Consider the following 19,512-nt stretch of genomic DNA (forward strand, 5'->3'; position numbering starts at 1 on the left):
TCCCCTAATCTGCTTGTATTTTTCACTTCAGTTACTGTATTTTTCAGTTCTGACTGGTTCTTTATATGTTTTCTCTTTGTTGAAGTTCTCACTGGGTTCATCAACTCATCTCTCAAATCTAGTGAGTATATTAATGCCCATTACTTTAAATTCTTTATCAGGTATATTGCTTATCTTCATTTACTTACAAATTTTTTGGAATTTTGTCTTGTTCTTTTATTCAGAACATATTCCTTTGTCTCATTTTGTCTGAATCAGTGTTTGTTCTAGTATTAGGAAGGGTCAGCTATATCTCCCAGTGTTGAAAGTGGTGGCCTTATATAGAAGGCATCCTGTGTTACCCAGTAGCACAGTCTCTCCTGGTCACCAGAACCAGGCACTCCAGGGGGTATCTTCTATGTAGGCTGCATGTGCCCTTCTATTGTCGCTTAGCTACAGCTGCTGTAGGCATGCTGGTGGACAGGGCTGAACTGCCCAGCTGTCTGCAGTGATTTGTTGTGACGCTAGAGGTGCATTTTGGACAGAACTTGCCCCCAGTGGGCTGAGAGGGCCTGGCTGTAGCTACTGTGGTTGTGCTGGTGGACAAGGTTTGCTCCTCTGTCTCCCCAAGGTGGGAGTTATTTGTAGGATTGGTGATCCTGGCCAGGGCTGCCTGCTGTGTGTGGTGGGGTGAGAACTGCTTTGAAGGGGCATTTGCTAAGTTAGGTGCACAGAGGAACTCAGGTTGGGGCTGGTGGTACTAAGAAGGTACTGGAGGGTGTCATAACTGGTTCCCACAAGTATAAGGCCAGTTAGACTGAAAGAATTCAAGAGAAGTGACACCCACCAGCATTCCCTCTCCAAAGAAAGCTCTTGCAGATCCCTTGCACCCCCAGCGATCTGCAAGATTCTAAAATTAGTCTGTGAATCTCCTTGTGTATAACCCACATGCCTTTCAAACTACTCTTTCTCTGCTGGATCTTGGAATGAGTGATACAGCATGCAGGCTCTTTAAGAGCAGAGACTTGATTTCCCATGGCTCTCTGGCACTCCTGGTGTTACTTCCTGCTGATTTTTAAAAAAATTTTATTAACATATAATGTATTATTAGCCTCAGGGGTATATGTTTGTGAATCATCAGGCTTACACAATTCACAGCACTCACCATAGCTTGTACCCTCCCCCAATGTCCATAACCCAACCATCCTCTCCCTACCCCCCCTACCACCCCAGGCAACCCTCAGTTTGTTTTGTGAGATTAAGAGTCTCTTATGGTTTGTCTCCGTCACGATCCCATCTTGTTTCATTTTTTTCCTTCCCTAACCCCCAAACCCATTACATTGCCTCTCAAATTCCTCATATCAGGAAGATCGTGCGATAATTATCTTTCTCTGACTTATTTCGCCCACCATAATACTCTCTAGTTCCATTCATGTCATTGCAAATGGCAAGATTTCATTTCTTTTGATGGTTGCATTGTATTCCATTGTATATATAGACCACCTCTTCTTTATCCATTCATCTGTCGATGGATATCTAGGCTCTTCCATAGTTTAGACTATTGTGGACATTGCTGCTATAAACATTTGGGTGCAACGTGCCCCTTCGGATCACTACATTGTATCTTAGGGTAAATACCCAGTAGTGCAATTGCTGGGTCGTAGGGTAGCTCTATTTTCAGCTTTTTGAGGAACCTCCATGCTGTTTCCAGAGTGGCTGCACCAGCTTGCATTCCCACCAACACTGGAGGAGGGTTCCCCTTTCTCTGCATCCTCGCCAGCATCTGCCGATTCCTGACTTGTTAATTTTAGCCATTCTGACTGGTGTGAGGTGGTATCTCATTGAGGTATCGATTTGTATTTCCCTGATGCCGAGTGATGTGGAGCACGTCTTCATGTGTCTGTTGGCCATCTGGGATGTCTTCTTTGTAGAAATGTCTGTTCATGTCCTCTGCCCATTTCCTGATTGGATTATTTGTTCTTTGGGTGTTGAGTTTGATAACTTCTTTATAGATTTTTTGATACTAGCTCTTTATCTGATATGTCATTTGCAAATATCTTCTCCCATTGTGTCGGTTGTCTTTTTGGTTTTGTTGACTGTTGCCTTTGCTGTGCAAAAGCTTTTGATCTTGATGAAGTCCCAATAGTTCTTTTTTGCCCTTGCTTCCCTTGCCTTTGGTGATGTTTCTAGGAAGAAACTTGCCATGGCTGAGGTCAAAGAGGTTGCTGCCTGTGTTCTCCTCAAGGATTTTGATGGATTCCTTTCTCACATTGAGGTCCTTCGTCCATTTTGAGTCTATTTTCATGTGTGGTGTAAGGAAATGGTCCAGTTTCATTTTTCTGCATGCAGCTGTCCAATTTTCCCAATGCCATTTGTTGAAGAAGCTGCCTTTTTTCCATTGGACATTCTTTTCTGCTTTAATGAAGATTAGTTGACCATGGAGTTGAGGGTCTATTTCTGGGCTTACTATTGTGTTCCACTGATTTATGTGTCGTTTTTGTGCCAGTACCATACTGTCTTGATGACACAGTTTGTAATGGAGCTTGAAGTCTGGAATTGTGATGCCACCAACTTTGGCTTTCTTTTTCTATATTCCTCTATTTGAGGTCTCGTCTGGTTCCATATAATTTTAGGATTATTTCTTCCATTTCTTTGAAAAAAATTGATAGCATTTTGATAAGGATTGCATTAAACATATAGATTGCTTTAGGTACATAGACATTTTCACAATATTTCTTTTCCCAATCCAGGAGCATGGAACATTTTTCCATTTCTTTGTGTCTTCCTCAATTTCATGAGTGCTTTATTGTTTTCTGAGACCAGATTCTTTGCCTCTTTATCTAGGTTACTCCTAGGTATCTGATGGTTTTGGGTGCATTTGTAAATGGGATCGACTCCTTAATTTCTCTTTCTTCTGTCTTGTTGGTGTAGAGAAATGCAACTGATTTCTGGGATGCCTGGGTGGCTCAGTGGGTTAAGCCTCTGCCTTCGGCTCGGGTCATGATCTCGGGGGTCTTGGGATCGAGTCCCGCTTGGGCTCTCTGCTCAGCAGGGAGCCTGCTTCCCCCTCTCTCTCTGCCTACTTGTGATCTCTGTCTTTAAAAAAAAAAAAAAGAAATGCAACTGATTTCTGTGCATTGATTTTATATCCTGACGCTTTACTGAATTCCTATACAAGTTCTAGCAGATTTGGAGTAGAGTCTTTTGGGTTTTCCACATAAAGTATCATATCATCTGCAAAGAGTGATAGTGACTTCTTTGTTGCTGATTTGGATGCCTTTAATTTCTTTTTGTTGCCTGATTGCTGAGGCTAGTATGTTGAAGTACTATGTATGTCCAGTACTATGTTTGAATAGCAGTGGTGATAATGGACATCCCTGCCCATGTTCCTCACCTTAGCATTAAAAGCTCTCAGTTTTTCTCCATTGAGAATGATATTCGCTGTGGGTTTTTCAGAGATGGCTTTGATGATGTTGAGGTATGTGCCCTCTATCCCTACACTTTGAAGAATTTTGATCAAGAAAGGATGCTGTACTTTGTCAAATGCTTTTTCACCACCTATTCAGAGTATCATATGGTTCTTGTTCTTTCTTTTATTAATGTATTGTCTCACATTGATTGATTTGCAGTTGTTGAACCAACCTTGAAGCCCTGGAATGAATCCCACTTGGTCATGGCGAATAATCCTTTTAATGTACTGTTGGATTCTATTGGCTAGTATTTTGGTGAGCATTTTTGCATCTGTGTTCACCAAGGATATTGGTCTGTAATTCTTTTTTTTTATGGGGTCTTTGTCTGGTTTTTGGGATCAAGGTACTGCTGGCCTCATAGATGAGTTTGGAAGTTTTCCTTCCATTTCTATTTTTTGCAACAGTCTCAGGAGAATAGGTATTCTTCTTTAAATGTTTGGTAGAGTTCCCCTGGGAAGCCGTCTGGCCCTGGGCCCTTGTTTTTTGGGAGATTTTTGATGACTGCTTCAATCGCCTTACTGGTTATGGGTCTGTTCAGGTTTTCTATTTCTTTCTAGTTTAGTTTTGGTAGTTTATATGTTTCTAGGAATGCATCCATTTCTTACAGATTGTCAAATTTGTTGGTGTATAGCTCATAATATGTTCTTAAAATTGTTTGTATTTCTTTGGTGTTGATTGCGATCTCTTCTCTTTCATTCATGATTTCATTAATTTGGGTCCTTTCTCTTTTCTTTTTGATAAGTCTGGCCAGGGGTTTGTCAATCTTATTAATTCTTTCAAAGAACAAGATCCTAGTTTTGTTGATTTGTTCTACTGTTTTTATGGTTTCTATTTCATTGATTTCTGCTCTGATCTTTATTATTTCTCTTCTCCTGCTGGGTTTCAGATTTATTTGCTGTTCTTTCTCCAGCTTCTTTAGGTGTAGGGTTAGATTTTGTATTTGAGACCTTTCTTGTTTCTTGAAAAAGGCTTGTATTGCCATATATAGTCCTCTTAGAGGTGCCTTTGCTGTGTCCCACAGATTTTGAACCGTTGTGTTTTCATTTTCATTTGTCCATGAATTTTTTCAGTTCTTTAATTTCCTGGTTGACCCGTTCATTTTTTATTAGGATGCTCTTTAGCCTCCATGTATTTGAGTTCTGTCCAACCTTCCCCTTGTGATTGAGTTCTAGCTTCAGAGCATTGTGTTCTGAAAGTATGCAGGGGATGATCCCCCTTTTGATGCCCATTAGCATGGTAGATGGCTTCCCCTCACTTTAAATCTGGAGGTGTCTTTGGGTCTAAAATGAGTTTCTTGTAGACAGAATATTGATGTGTTTTGTTTTTTTTATCCATTCTGATACCCTGTGCCTTTTGATTGGGGCATTTAGCCCATTTACATTCAGGGTAACTATTAACAATATGAATTTAGGGCTATTGTATTGCCTGTAAGGTGACTGTTACTGTATATTGTCTCTGTTCCTTTCTGGTCTACAACTTTAGGCTCTCTCTTTGCTTAGAGGACTCCTTTCAGTATTTCCTGTAGGGCTGATTTGGTGTTTACAAATTCTTTTAGTTTTTGTTTGTCCTGGAAGCTTTTTATCTCTCCTTCTATTTTCAATGATAGCTAGCTGGATATAGTATTCTTGGCTGCATGTTTTTCTCGTTTAGTGCTCTGAATATATCATGCCAGTTCTTCCTTGCCTGCCAGATCTCTGTGGATAAGTCTGCTGCCAATCTAATATTTTTCCATAGTGTGTTACAGACTTCTTGTCCTGGACTGCTTTCAGGATTTTTTCTTTGTCACTAAGCTTGTAAGTTGTACTTTTAGATGACAGAATGTGGACCTATTTTTATTGATCTTGAGGGAGGTTCTTTGCACCTTGTGGATTTTGATGCTTGTTCCCTTTGCCATATGAGGGAAATTCTCTACAATAATTCGCCCCAATATACCTTCTGCCCCCCATCTCTTCCTTCTTCTGGAATCCCAATTATTTTAATATTGGTTTGCCTTATGGTATCACATCTCTCGAATTCTCCCCTTGTGGTCCAGTAGTTGTTTGTGTTTCTTTTGCTCAGCTTCTTTATTCTCTGTCATTTGTTCTTCTGTATCACTAATTCTCTCTTCTGTCTCATTTATCCCAGCAGTAAGAGCCTCCATTTTTTATTGCATCTCATTAGTAGCTTTTTTGATTTCAGCTTGGTTAGATTTTAGTTCTTTTATTTCTCCAGAAAGGGCTTTTATTTCTCCAGACAGGTTTTCTCTAATATCTTCCATACCTTTTTCGAATGCAGCTAGCACCTTGAGAATCATCATTCTAAACCATAGATCTGACATATTACCAATGTCCGTATTGATTAGGTCCTTAACCTTCAGTACTGCCTCTTGTTCTTTTTTTTGTGGTGAGTTTTTCTGCTTTGTCATTTTATCCAGATAAGGATATATGAACAAGAGAATATAATACTAAAAGGGTGGCAAAAAACCCAGAAAAATGTATGCTAATCAAATTAGAAAAGATACCAAATCAGGGGGAGAAGAATGGGGGTAAAAAGAAATCTAAAAAAAATTTTTAAAATTTAAGAATTATATATATATATATTAGACTCGTGAATAGAACAGAGCCACCCACTTGATTTTGGGTGTATTTTGGTCTCTTAGAAGCAACTATTTCCCAAAATTTAAAGAAGAAAAATTTATATATATACAAAAATAAGGGCAAACATCATGAATGGATGGAATATGACTGTAAAGAAGAACATTTTTAAAAATTCTAAAAAAAGGAATTGATAAGATAAGTTGGTTGGAAAAAGAAAGAAAAAGAAAGTGGAGAGAATTTGCTCAGGCTGGAGACTAGACCAAAGCCCTGTGCTAGATTTAGGGTATATTTTGATCTATTAGAAGAAATTGTGTCCTAAACTTTTTAGAAGAAAAAACCCTATATGTGTACAAAAATAAAGTTAGGTACAATGAAGGATAAAATATGACTATAATAATGAAGGTTTAAAAGATTTTTTTAGAAAGGTATTGTTAAGATAAACTAGTTAAAAAAAACATTAAAAGAGGAAAGAGGAAAAGTTTAAAAAATTAGAATAAGAAAAAAATAAAAATATTTAATTAACTTTGTAAGACCAAAGAATCATGGGGAGAAGCCATGAATTCCATAGTTTTGCTTTGCCTTCCTCTGGATTCCACTGTTCTCCTTGATCACTGAGTTTGGTCTTGGCTGGATGTTCTTGCTGATCTTCTGGGGGAGGAGCCTATTGTAGTGATTCTCAAATGTCTTTGCGCTGAGGCGGAATTGCACTGCCCTTGCCAGGGGCTGGCCTGTGTAATCTGCTCGGGTTTGCTCTCAGGAGCTTTTGTTCCCTGAACGCTTTCTGTAGAGCTCTGGAGGACAGCAATGAAAATGGCAGTCTCCCAGTCTTTGGCAAGGAGCAGTCAAGAGCTCAGGGCCCACTCCTTAGTGCACCCTTGGAGAAAATTGCTCAATCATTTCTGTCTCCCTGGTCTCTGACTGTGCTCCAAGCTCACTGGCCTGTGACCAGGCATTTCTGTCTCTGGCACACAGCCCCATTTGGAGTCTCTAAACCCCAGCAGATCAATGCCACTCTGCTCTTCTGGTGGAGGAAGGTGGGTTTCCCTGGATCTGCCACTTGTGGGGTCCCTGTTCAAAGAGCAGTGGCCTGACTGTGCCGTGAATCACAGTTTAAGGTAACCCTGAACTGAGAGCTCACTCCTTGGCTCCATCTCTGTAGCAGGCTTCTCTGCTTTGATACCTGTGAGCTCTGGTACACTCAGACACCCCTGATCCTTCTGTGACCCCGTGGGACCTGAGACCACACTGTACCCATGAGGGCTCCACCCCTGCTTAGCCTCTGGAGCGATGTCCCTCAGTGGAGCAGACTTTGAAAAAGTTCGGATTTTGTGTTCCGTTGCTCCACCATTTGCCGGGAGCTGGCCCTTTCCCCTGCAGTCTATCTTCCTGTCACTTTGGATTCACTTCTCTGCACATTCTACCTTTCTGAAAGTGGTCAATTTTCTGTTTCTAGAGTTGCTACTCTTCTCTTCAATCTCCTGTTGGGTTTGTAGGTGTTTGGAATGGTTTGATAACTATCTACCTGAACTCCTGTGACCTGATGTCATCTCAGTCTGCTACTCCTCTGCCATCTTGACTCCTCACCTGATTTTTTTTTTTTTAAGATTTACATATTTATTTTATTGGGCGCTCTGGGTGCTCAGTCAGTTAAGCATCTGTCTGCCTTTGGCTCAGGTCATGATCCCAGTGTCCTGGGCTTAAGCCTGGCATTATGTTTGTTGTGAAGTGTTCGATTACTGATTTAATCTCCTTACTAGTAATCAGTCTTCAGATTTTCTATATTTTCATTATTCCGTCTTGGTAGGTTGTATATTTCTAGGAATTTACCCACCTTTTTTATGTTGGCCAACTTGTTGGCATATAGTTTTTAATAGTAGTCTCTTATATATCTTTGTATTTCTGTGGTATCAATTGTAACATCTTTCGTTTCTGATTTTATTTGCATCCTCTCTCTTTTTTTCCTGATAAGCATGACTAAAATACCTCCCAACAAATGTAAGTCAAAGAGCAGATGGCTTCATAGGTGAATTGTATAAAATATCAAATAGTTAATATCAGTGCTTTTCAAGTTCTGCCAAAAAATAGAAAAGAGAACATTTTAAAACTCATTTTACATAGCCAGCATTACCCTGATATCAAAACCAGACAAGGATGCCAAAAGAAAATTTTAAGCCAATATCCTTGATGAACATAGATGCGTTATCTTTTCAAAGAAACAGCCCTTCATTTCATTGAACTTTGTAAATTACTGTTCTTTACATATAATATCTGACATAGAATAACAAATTATGAGATATGCAAAGAAATAAGGAAATGTCAGGAGTGATGAGAAACAAAGTCAGCAATGGTCCAGAAGTTGAACATGGTGAACAGAAAATATTAGCAGGAAGATAGAAAACTATAAAAAGAACCAATATGGAATGCTAGAAATGAAAAATATATCAGAAGTTAAGTATTCATTTGATGGGCTTAACAGTACACTGGACACCAAACCCAAGCAAGATAAATACAAAGAAGTCTAAACTTAGGCAAGTCATAGTCAATTGCTGAAAATCAAAGGTTTTTTGTAAAGGAGGTAGAAAAGAAAAATATATAAAAGGAAACAATATAAATGATAGTGGACATCTTTTCAGAAACAATGCAGACCAGAGAACAATGGCATAACTTTTTTTTTTTAAAGATTTTAGTTATTTACTTGTCAGAAAGAGCACAAGCTGGCAGAGTGGCAGGCAGAAGCAGAGAGAGAGAAGCCGGCTTCCCGCTGAGCAAGGAGCCTGATGCGGGACTCGATCCCAGGACCTTGGGATCATGACCTGAGCCAAAGGCAGCCAGCCACTTAACCAACTGAGCCACCCAGGCATCCCAATGGCATAACTTTTTAAATGATTTTTTTTTTCAAGGCAAACATGCTAACTTGGAATTCTATATACAGGGAGATATTTTTTAAAATACGGTAGAAATAAAGTCATTTTCTGGCAGACAAAAGTAAAGACAATTTGTCTATAGCAGACCTATACAATAAGAAACATTGAAAGAAGTATTTTAGTGCAAAGGGAAGTGTTAATAAAAGAAACTCAGTGCTAAAGGAAGGAATGCATTACAACAGGAAAGTAAATGTAAGATTAGAGGATTAAAATATAAGATCAAAAGATTATGGCTGTCTAAAGCAAAGATAATAGCAGTGTGTTATTGAATACTTAGTATAAGAAGTAAGATATAGGGGCGCCTGGGTGGCTCAGTGGGTTAAAGCCTCTGCCTTCAGCTTGGGTCATGATCCCAGGGTCCTGGGATCGAGCCCCACATTGAGCTCTTTGCTCAGCAGGGAGCCTGCTTCCCTTCCTCTCTCTGCCTGCCTCTCTGTCTACTTGTAATCTCTGTCTGTCAAATAAATAAATAAAAATCTTGGGAAAAAAAAGTAAGATATATAACTATAAATGCAAAACAGGAGGAAATGAAGTTTGTGATAAGTTAAAGATACACTCTGTGATCACTAGAGCAAACCTTAAAAAAAATACAGCCAAAGCTATGTGGTCATTAAAAGAAATTAAATAATATTGCTTTACTAAAAGTGTCATGAAAACAGGAACAAAGAACAGACAAGACAAATGGAAGGTGATGTCAGAATGGTAGACAAAATTAATATCAAGAATTACCTTAAATATAAATATAAGTAGGCCATACACTCCAGTTAAAAGTTAGCAGTTGTCAAACTGTATAAAATAACATGACTCAATATGCTATTGTAAGATAATTTAAATATAAAGGCACACCAGGTGCCATCGATAGATGAATGAATAAAAAAGGTGTGATAAATATCTCACATAATGGAATATATTCAGCCATAAAAAGAATGACATCTCGCCACCTGCAACAACATGGATGGAGCTAGAGAGTATAATGCTAAGCAAAATAAGGCAGTCAAATAAGGACAAATACCATATGATGATTTCACTGATAGCGAATTTAAGAAACAAAAAAAAAATGGACAAAGGAAAAAAGAGACAAACAAGAAACAGACTCTTTTTAAAAAAAAAATATTTTATTTATTAGAGCATGAGCAGGGGGAGGGTCAGAAGGAGAGGGAGAGGGACAAACAGACTTCACATTGAGCAGGGAGCCCCATGCGGGGCTTGATCCCAGGGCACCGAGATTATGACCTGAGCCGAAGTCAGACATCTAACTGACTGGGCCACCAGCCACCCCAAGAAACAGACACTTAACTATAGAGAACAAACTGATGGTTACCAGAGGGGAGGTAAGTAGGGGAATGGGTGAAATAGGTGATGGGGATTAAAGAGTGCACTTAACATGATGAGCATTGAGTGATTTATAGAATTATTGAATCACTAAATTGAAACGAATATGAAACTAATATAATACAATAAACTATATTGGAATTAAAATTAAAAAACAAGAAGGGGGCTCCTGGGTGCCTCAGTGGATTAAGTCTCTGTCTCATGCTCAGATCATGATCTCAGGGTTCTGGGATTGAGGCCTGCATCAGGCTCTCTGCTCAGTGGAGAGCCTGCTTCCCCCTCTCTCTCTGCCTGCCTCTCTGCCTACTTGTGATCTCTGTCAAATAAATACATAAAATCTTTAAAAAAAAAAAAAGATGTGATCTATGCATATGTGTATGTATTTGTATATGTGTGTATGTATATATGTATATATAACTACAATATGTATATATAATTATAGTAAATGGTAACTGCAATTATTATGGTGAGATTTTATAATATATGTAATTGTTAAATGACTGTATTTTACATCTGAAACTAATATTTGTTTAAAAGATAAGAAGGCTTTTTTTAAAAAACTTTGTTTTTTAAATGTTTTATTTATTTGACAGAGAGATGGCCAGCACAGGTAGGGGGAGCAACAGGCAGATGAAGAGGGAGAAGCAGGCTTCCCTCTGAGGAGTGAGCCTGATGTGGGGATGGAGCCTGATGCAGGGCTCCATCCCAGGACCCTGGGATCATGACCTGAGCCAAAGACAGACGCTTAACCTACTGGGCCACCCAGGTGCCCCAAGACTTTTTTTTTAATTTAGTGCTTGTGATTCTTAAAATAATATTGTTGAGGAGGATCAAAGATAGCGGTGGAGTAGGAGGATCCTAGGCTCATCTTGTCCCATGAATACAACTAGGTAACTATCAAATCATCTTAAATACCCCAGAAATTGGCCTGAACTGACAGAACAAACTCCACAACTAAAGGGAGTGAAGAGGCCACATCAAATAAGTCAGGAAGTACAGATACATGCATTAAGGGAAAAACGGGTCACCAGTACTTTGGAGGGGGGGGAGCCATGGTCTTAGGGGAGGGTAAGAGGGAGAGAGGAGCATACAGGGGTATGTACAAGGAGAACATCAAGGCACCAGTGCCTGCTTTTGTTGATTTTGATGGGAGTACTCTTTGCTTCCTGGATCTGGATGTCACCTTCCTCAGACTAGGGAAGTTTTCTGCTTTTATTTCTTGAACATTTCCCCAAAGCCATTGGCCTGGAAAATGAAAGGGGCTGAATATAGTGAGTTCTTACAACCAATAGGGCTTAAAGCCTGGAGTTTTAAAGGTCAGTGGGTTTGCTTGGGATAGAGCAGGGAGGGCACTGCCCTGCTTCTGAAGAGAGGGCAGACCTACAACCTGGGGACAGATAGTGTGGGAACAGTGATCTAAAGAACACCTGGGGTGCACAGTGGGGAGATGATTCACTTGTCTTAAAGGGTGTTCCAGGAATCAACATTCACAGAGTTGCCTCTCCAGGAACAGGGGAGCTGACTGGCACCATTTCCCTCCCCACCCCTCATAAACAGAGAACATAAACACAGTGCTGACACTGGCTGACTAACTTCTTTACACCAAGCTCTACTGCCACCCCCAGCACTCTGGCAGGATTGCCCTTCTCAGTCAAGCTTGCCTCAGTTCCAGTGTGGCATCTTCTCCCCTAGAAGAACAGCACAAACCCCTGCCCACACCACATCTCTGCCAGAGACTTCTGCATGGCCTCAGTTGTAGTGGAAGTAGCATCAGGTCTCATTTAACAAGCAGACCAGAGCACACCTAGTTAACGCTTACCACATTCAGACCAGGGAGCAAAACACTGCCCATAGCAGACCAAAGAGCCTCTGCAGACAACTGGCCTGAAGGATAGAGTGCCAAAACACAAAAGTAGATACTCCCGAAGTGCCAGGCCCTGAGCACTATATGACCTTCTTGTAAGGCCATTACTTTCAGGAGAAGATGTAACAGACTTTTTTAACATGCAGTAGAAGGCAGAGACTTATACAAAATGCTAAGATGGAGGAAGTTATCCCAAAGGAAGGAAAAAGATGGGGTCATGGCCAGAGAAATAAGCAAAACTGATATAAGTAACATGCCTGATGGAGAACTTAAAGCTATAATCATAAGGATACTCACTGGGCTTGAAATAATAGAAGACATTAGTGAGACCTTTTCCACAGAGAGAAAAGAGTTAACAAAGAAACCTAGATGAAGAATGCAATAAATGAGATTGGAAACTGGCTTGTTATAATGAATAGCTGGCTGGAAGGAGCAGAGGAATGAATTATTGACCTAGAGGCCAAAATAATGGAAAATAATGAAGCTCAACAAAAGAGAATTATACAACACAAGAATAGACTTAGGGAACTCAGTGACTCCATCAAATGTAGTAACATTCATATTACAGGAGTCCCAGAACAGGCCCATTCGGTTAAGCGTGCAACTCTTGATCTTGGGGTTGTGAGTTCAAGCCTTATGTTGAGTGTAGAGATTACCTTAAAAAAAGTAAAAAAAAAAAAAAAAAAAAGTAAAAAAAAAAAAAAAAAAGGTCCAGAAGAAGAGAAAAGGAGGCAGAAAATTTATTTCAAGAAATAATAGTAGAAAACTTCCCTAATCTGAAGAAGGAAACAGACATCCAGATCCAGGAGGCAAAGAGAATGCCATCAAAATCAACAAAAGCAGGCATTATTGCCTTGGTGTTGACCCAGACCTATTGTAGTTAAATTTGCAAAATATGGTGATAAAAGAAAACCTTAAAAGCATCAAGAGAAAAGAAGTTCTTAACTTACAAGGGAAAATCCATAAATTTAGCTGAAGATTTCTCATCAGAAACTTGGCAAGCCAAAAGGGAGTGGCATGATATATTCAGAGTGCTTAATGGGGAAAATCTGCAGCCAAGAATACTCTGTCCAGCAAGGCTATCTTTCAGAATAGAAAGAGAGATAAAGAGTTTCCCAAACAAAAACTAAAGGAGTTCATCACCAACAAACCAGCCCTGCAAGAAATATTAAAGGGGACTTTTTGAGTGCAAAGGAGAAACCAAAAGTGACAAAGACAAGAAAGGATCAGAGAAAATCTCCAGAAACAACAAGACAAGTAATAAAATGGCAGTAAATACATATCTATCAATAATTACTTTGAGTGTAAATGGACTAAATGCTTCAGTCAAAAAACACAGGGTGTCAGATGGATTAAAAATAATAAGACCCATCGGTATGTTACCTACAAGAGACTCATTTTAGATCTAAAGATACCTGCAGATTGAAAGTGAGGGGTTAGAGAAACATCACGTACGTGGATGTCAAAGCCAAAGTAACAATACTTACAACAGTCAAACTACACTTTGTTTTTGTGTTGTTTTTACCCGGTTTTTGGGTGTCAGGATGGTACTGGCCTCATGGAATGATTTTGAATGTGTTCCCTCTATCCTATTATGTGTAGGATTTTGATAAGATTTGTAAGATTGTCGTTGATTTAAAAAAAATGTTTGGTGCAATTCACTGATGAAGCTTTTGGTCTTGGGCTTTTCTGTCTTGGGAGTTATTTTTTTTGTTTTGTTTTTTTTAAGCTTTTTATTTGAGAGAGAGTGCACACATGAGCAGGAAGGGCAGAAGGAAAACAGACTCCCTGCTGATGCAGGGCTTGGTCCCAGGACCTTGGGATCATGACCTGAGTTGAAGGCAGATGCTTAACCAACTGAGCTACACAGGTGCCCCTGTCCTGGGAGATTTTTAATTCCTAATTCAACTTGCATTTTTGTTGTTGGTCTAAGAAGATTCCCTATTACTTGGATTCAAGATTCATGAATCAGTTGTGGTAACTTATGCATTTTTAGAGATTATCTAGGGTTTTTTTCCCCTTAGTTTTCTGATTTGTTAGTGTATAATTGTTTATAGTAATCTGTTTTCAGACTGTGTATTTCTGGGGTTATATCTGTTGTATTATTTTCTCTTCCCCTTCTCATTTTGGTTTTTGAGTCTTCTCTCTTTCTCTCTCCCTCTTTTTTTTTTTTTTTATGTGATTAAAGCATTGTCAATTTTTTTTTTTTTTTTGAAAACTGGTGGTTACTTTCAGTGTTATGTTATTGTTTTTCTGGTCTCTATTTTATTTCTGATTTTTCTTTATTATTTCCTTTGTCTACTAAAATTAAGCTGAGTTTCTTCTTTTTCTGGGTCCTTGTGGTGTAATGTTAAGTTATTGAACTTTTTTTCTTAATATAAGCATTTACAGCATAAATTTTTCTCTAGTATCTGCTTTTGCTGAATACCATAAGTTTTGAAATATTGTTTTCTTCTTCTTTGGTTTTGAGACATGTTTTGACTTGCCATTTGATTTTTTTTTTTTAAGATTTTGTCTATTTATTTGACAGAGAGAGATCACAAGTAGGCAGAGAGGCAGGCAGAGAGAGAGGGAAGCAGGCTTCCCGCTGAGCAGAGAGCCCGATGCGGGACTTGATCCCAGGACCCCGAGATCACGACCTTAGCCGAAGGCAGTGGCTCAACCCACTGAGCCACCCAGGCGCCCTTGCCACTTGATTTCTTTTTCTTTTTCTTTTCTTTTTTTTTTTTTTAGCTTTTTTATTTTTTTAATAAACATATAATGTATTTTTATCCCCAGGGGTACAGGTCTGTGAATCGCCAGGTTTACACACTTCACAGCACTCACCATAGCACATACCCTCCCCAATGTCCATAATCCCTCCCCCCTCTCCCAACCCCACTCCTCCCAGCAACCCTCAGTTTGATTTGTGAGATTGAGTCACTTATGGTTTGTCTCCCTCCCAATCCCATCTTGTTTCATTTATTCTTCTCCTACGCCCTTAACCCCCCCATGTTGCATCTCCACTTCCTCATATCAGGGAGATCATATGATAGTTGTCTTTCTCGATTGACTTATTTCGCTAAACATGATACCCTGTAGTTCCATCCACGTTGTTGCAAATAGCAAGATTTCATTTCTTTTGATGGCTGCATAGTATTCCATTGTGTATATATACCACATCTTCTTTATCCATTCATCTGTTGATGGACATCTAGGTTCTTTCCATAGTTTGGCTATTGTAGACATTGCTGCTATAAACATTCAGGTGCACGTGCCCCTTTCGGATCCCTACGTTTGTATCTTTAGGGTAAATACCCAGCAGTGCAATTGCTGGGTCATAGGTTAGTTCTATTTTCAACATTTTGAGGAACCTCCATGCTGTTTTCCTGAGTGGTTGCACCAGCTTGCATTCCCACCAACAGTGTAGGAGGGTTCCCCTTTCTCCGCATCCTCGCCAGCATCTGTCATTTCCTGACTTGTTAATTTTAGCCATTCTGACTGGTGTGAGGTGATATCTCATTGTGGTTTTGATTTGTATTTCCCTGATGCCAAGTGATGTGGAGCACTTTTTCATGTGTCTGTTGGCCATCTGGATGTCTTCTTTGCAGAAATGTCTGTTCATGTCTTCTGCCCATTTCCTGATTGGATTATTTGTTCTTTGGGTGTTGAGTTTGCTAAGTTCTTTATAGATTTTCGATACTAGCCCTTTATCTGATATGTCATTCGCAAATATCTTCTCCCATTCTGTCAGTTGTCTTTTGGTTTTGTTAACTGTTTCCTTTGCTGTGCAAAAGCTTTTGATCTTGATGAAATCCCAATAGTTCATTTTTGCCCTTGCTTCCCTTGCCTTTGGCGATGTTTCTAGGAAGAAATTGCCATGGCTGAGGTCAAAGAGGTTGCTGCCTGTGTTCTCCTCAAGGATTTTGATGGATTCCTTTCTCACATTGAGGTCCTTCGTCCATTTTGAGTCTATTTTCATGTGTGGTGTTAGGAAATGGTCCAGTTTCATTTTTCTGCATGCAGCTGTCCAATTTTCCCAACACCATTTATTGAAGAGGCTGTCTTTTTTCCATTGGACATTCTTTCCTGCTTTGTCGAAGATGAGTTGACCATAGAGTTGAGGGTCTATTTCTGGGCTCTCTATTCTGTTCCATTGATCTATGTGTCTGTTTTTGTGCCAGTACCATGCTATCTTGATGATGACAGCTTTGTAATAGAGCTTGAAGTCCAGAATTGTGATGCCACCAACTTTGGCTTTCTTTTTCAATATTCCTTTGGCTATTCGAGGTCTTTTCTGGTTCCATATAAATTTTAGGATTATTTGTTCTATTTCTTTTAAAAAAAATGGATGGTATTTTGATAGGAATTGCATTAAATGTGTAGATTGCTTTAGGTAGCATAGACTTTTTCACAATATTTGTTCTTCCAATCCAGGAGCATGGAACATTTTTCCATTTCTTTTTGTCTTCCTCAATTTCTTTCATGAGTACTTTATAGTTTTCTGAGTATAGATTCTTAGCCTCTTTGGTTAGGTTTATTCCTAGGTATCTTATAGTTTTGGGTGCAATTGTAATGGGATTGCCTCCTTAATTTCTCTTTCTTCTGTCTTGTTGTTGGTGTAGAGAAATGCAACTGATTTCTGTGCATTGATTTTATATCCTGACACTTTATTGAATTCCTGTATGAGTTCTAGCAGTTTTGGAGTGGAGTCTTTTGGGTTTTCCACATATAGTATCATACCATCTGCGAAGAGTGATAGTTTGACTTCTTTGCTGATTTGGATGCCTTTAATTTCCTTTTGTTGTCTGATTGCTGAAGCTAGGACTTCTAGTACTATGTTGAATAGCAGTGGTGATAATGGACATCCCTGCTGTGTTCCTGACCTTAGCGGAAAAGCTTTCAGTTTTTCCCCATTGAGAATGATATTTGCAGTGGGTTTTACATAGATGGCTTTGATAATATTGAGGTATGTGTCCTCTATCCCTACACTTTGAAGAGTTTTGATCAGGAAGGGATGCTGTACTTTGTCAAATGCTTTTTCAGCATCTATTGAGAGTATCATATGGTTCTTGTTCTTTCTTTTATTAATGTGTTGTATCACATTGATTGATTTGTGGATGTTGAACCAGCCTTGCAGCCCTGGAATAAATCCCACTTGGTCGTGGAGAATAATCCTTTTAATGTATTGTTGGATCCTATTGGCTAGTATTTTGGTGAGAATTTTCGCATCTGTGTTCATCAAGGATATTGGTCTGTAGCTCTCTTTTTTGATGGGATCCTTGTCTGGTTTTGGGATCAAGCTGATGCTGGCCTCATAAAATGAGTTTGGAAGTTTTCCTTCCATTTCTATTTTTTGGATCAGTTCAGGAGAATAGGAATTAGTTCTTCTTTAAATGTTTGGAAGAATTCCCCTGGGAAGCCATCTGGCCCTGGGCTTTTGTTTGTTTGGAGATTTTTGATGACTGTTTCAATCTCCTTACTGGTTATGGGTCTGTTCAGGCTTTCTATTTCTTTCTGGTTCAGTTGTGGTAGTTTATATGTCTCTAGGAATGCATCCATTTCTTCCAGATTGTCAAATTTGTTGGCATAGTGTTGCTCATAGTATGTTCTTATAATTGTCTGTATTTCTTTGGTGTTAATTGTGATCTCTCCTCTTTCATTAATGATTTTATTTGGGTTCTTTCTCTTTTCTTTTTGATAAGTCTGGCCAGGGGTTTGTCAATCTTATTAATTCTTTCAAAGAACCAGCTCCTAGTTTTGTTGATTTGTTCTATTGTTTTTTTGGTTTCTATTTCATTGATTTCTGCTCTGATCTTTATGATTTCTTTTCTCCTGCTGGGTTTAGACTTTCTCTCTTGTTCTTTCTCCAGCTTCTTTAGATGTAGGGTTAGGCTGTGTACCTGAGACCTTTCTTGTTTCTTGAGAAAGGCTTTTACCACTATATATTTTTCTCTCAGGACTGCCTTTGTTGTGTCCCACAGATTTTGAACTGTTGTGTTTTCATTATCATTTGTTTCCATGAATTTTTTCAGTTCTTCTTTAATTTCCTGGTTGACCCATTCATTCTTTAGAAGGATACTGTTTAGTCTCCATGTATTTGGGTTCTTTCCAAATTTCCTCTTGTGATTGAGTTCTAGCTTCAGAGCATTGTGGTCTGAAAATATGCAGGGAATGATTCCAATCTTTTGATACCAGTTGAGACCTGATTTAGGACCGAGGATGTGATCTATTCTGGAGAATGTTCCATGTGCACTAGAGAAGAATGTGTATTCTGTTGCTTTGGGATGCAATGTTCTGAATATATCTGTGATGTCCATCTGGTCCAGTGTGTCATTTAAGGCCTTGATTTCCTTGTTGAACTTTTGCTTGGATGATCTGTCCATTTCAGCGAGGGGAGTGTTAAATTCCCCTACTATTATTGTATTATTGTTGATGTGTTTCTTTGATTTTGTTTATATAGTTGGCTGCTCCAACCTTAGGTGCATAGATATTTAAAATTGTTAGATCTTCTTGTTGGACAGACCCTTTGAGTATGATATAGTGTCCTTCCTCATCTCTTATTATAGTCTTTGGCTTAAAATCTAGTTGATCTGATATAAGGATTGCCACCCCTGCTTTCTTCTGATGTCCATTAGCATGGTAAATTGTTTTCCACCCCCTCACTTTAAATCAGGAGGTGTCTTTGGGTCTAAAAGGAGTTTCTTGTAGGCAACATATAGATGGGTTTTGTTTTTTTATCCATTCTGATACCCTGTGTCTTTTGATTGGGGCATTTAGCCCATTTACATTCAGGGTAACTATTGAGAGATATGAATTTAGTGCCATTGTATTGCCTGTAAGGTGACTGTTACTGTATATTTTCTCTGTTCCTTTCTGATCTACTACTTTTAGGGTCTCTCTTTGCTTAGAGGACCCCTTTCAATATTTCCTGTAGAGCTGGTTTGGTGTTTGCAAATTCTTTCAGTTTTTATTTGTCCTGGAAGCTTCTTATCTCTCCTTCTATTTTCAATGATAACCTAGCTGGATATAGTATTCTTGGCTGCATGTTTTTCTCGTTTAGTGCTCTGAATATATCATGCCAGCTCTTTCTGGCCTGCCAGGTCTCTGTGGATAAGTCTGCTGCCAATCTAATATTTTTACCATTGTATGTTACAGACTTCTTTTCCCGGGCTGTTTTCAGGATTTTCTCTTTGTCACTAAGACTTGTAAATTTTACTATTAGATGATGGGGTGTGGACCGATTCTTGTTGATTTTGAGGGGGGTTCTCTGCACCACCTGGATTTTGATGCTTGTTCCCTTTGCCATATTAGGGAAATTCTCTCCAATATACCTTCTGCTCCCCTCTCTCTTTCTTCTTCTTCTGGAATCCCAGTTATTCTAATAT

At 39.1% G+C, this 19,512-nt stretch overlaps 1 protein-coding gene across 9 annotated transcripts in view; it reads left to right on the forward strand.

Moving 5' to 3' along the window:
* Positions 1 to 19,512, forward strand: part of FBXL2 (F-box and leucine rich repeat protein 2) — a 152,795-nt gene that overhangs the window by 12,133 nt on the left and 121,150 nt on the right. For 2 of the 9 annotated variants that reach the window (XM_047741544.1, XM_047741538.1), the window contains exons 1-2: positions 7,045 to 7,049; positions 11,332 to 11,336. The exons of 5 other annotated variants lie outside the window; for them this stretch is intronic. In XM_047741544.1, coding sequence (XP_047597500.1) covers positions 11,334 to 11,336 — 3 coding nt within the window. In that variant the 5' untranslated portion in view covers positions 7,045 to 7,049; positions 11,332 to 11,333. Of the gene's footprint in view, positions 1 to 7,038; positions 7,050 to 11,331; positions 11,337 to 17,280; positions 17,289 to 19,512 lie in introns of those variants that run through there. 2 more of the 9 variants (XM_047741573.1, XM_047741548.1) reach the window with 2 other exon arrangements.

Source organism: Lutra lutra, chromosome 1 (genome assembly GCF_902655055.1).
Source record: "Lutra lutra chromosome 1, mLutLut1.2, whole genome shotgun sequence".
Lineage (NCBI taxonomy): Eukaryota > Metazoa > Chordata > Mammalia > Carnivora > Mustelidae > Lutra > Lutra lutra.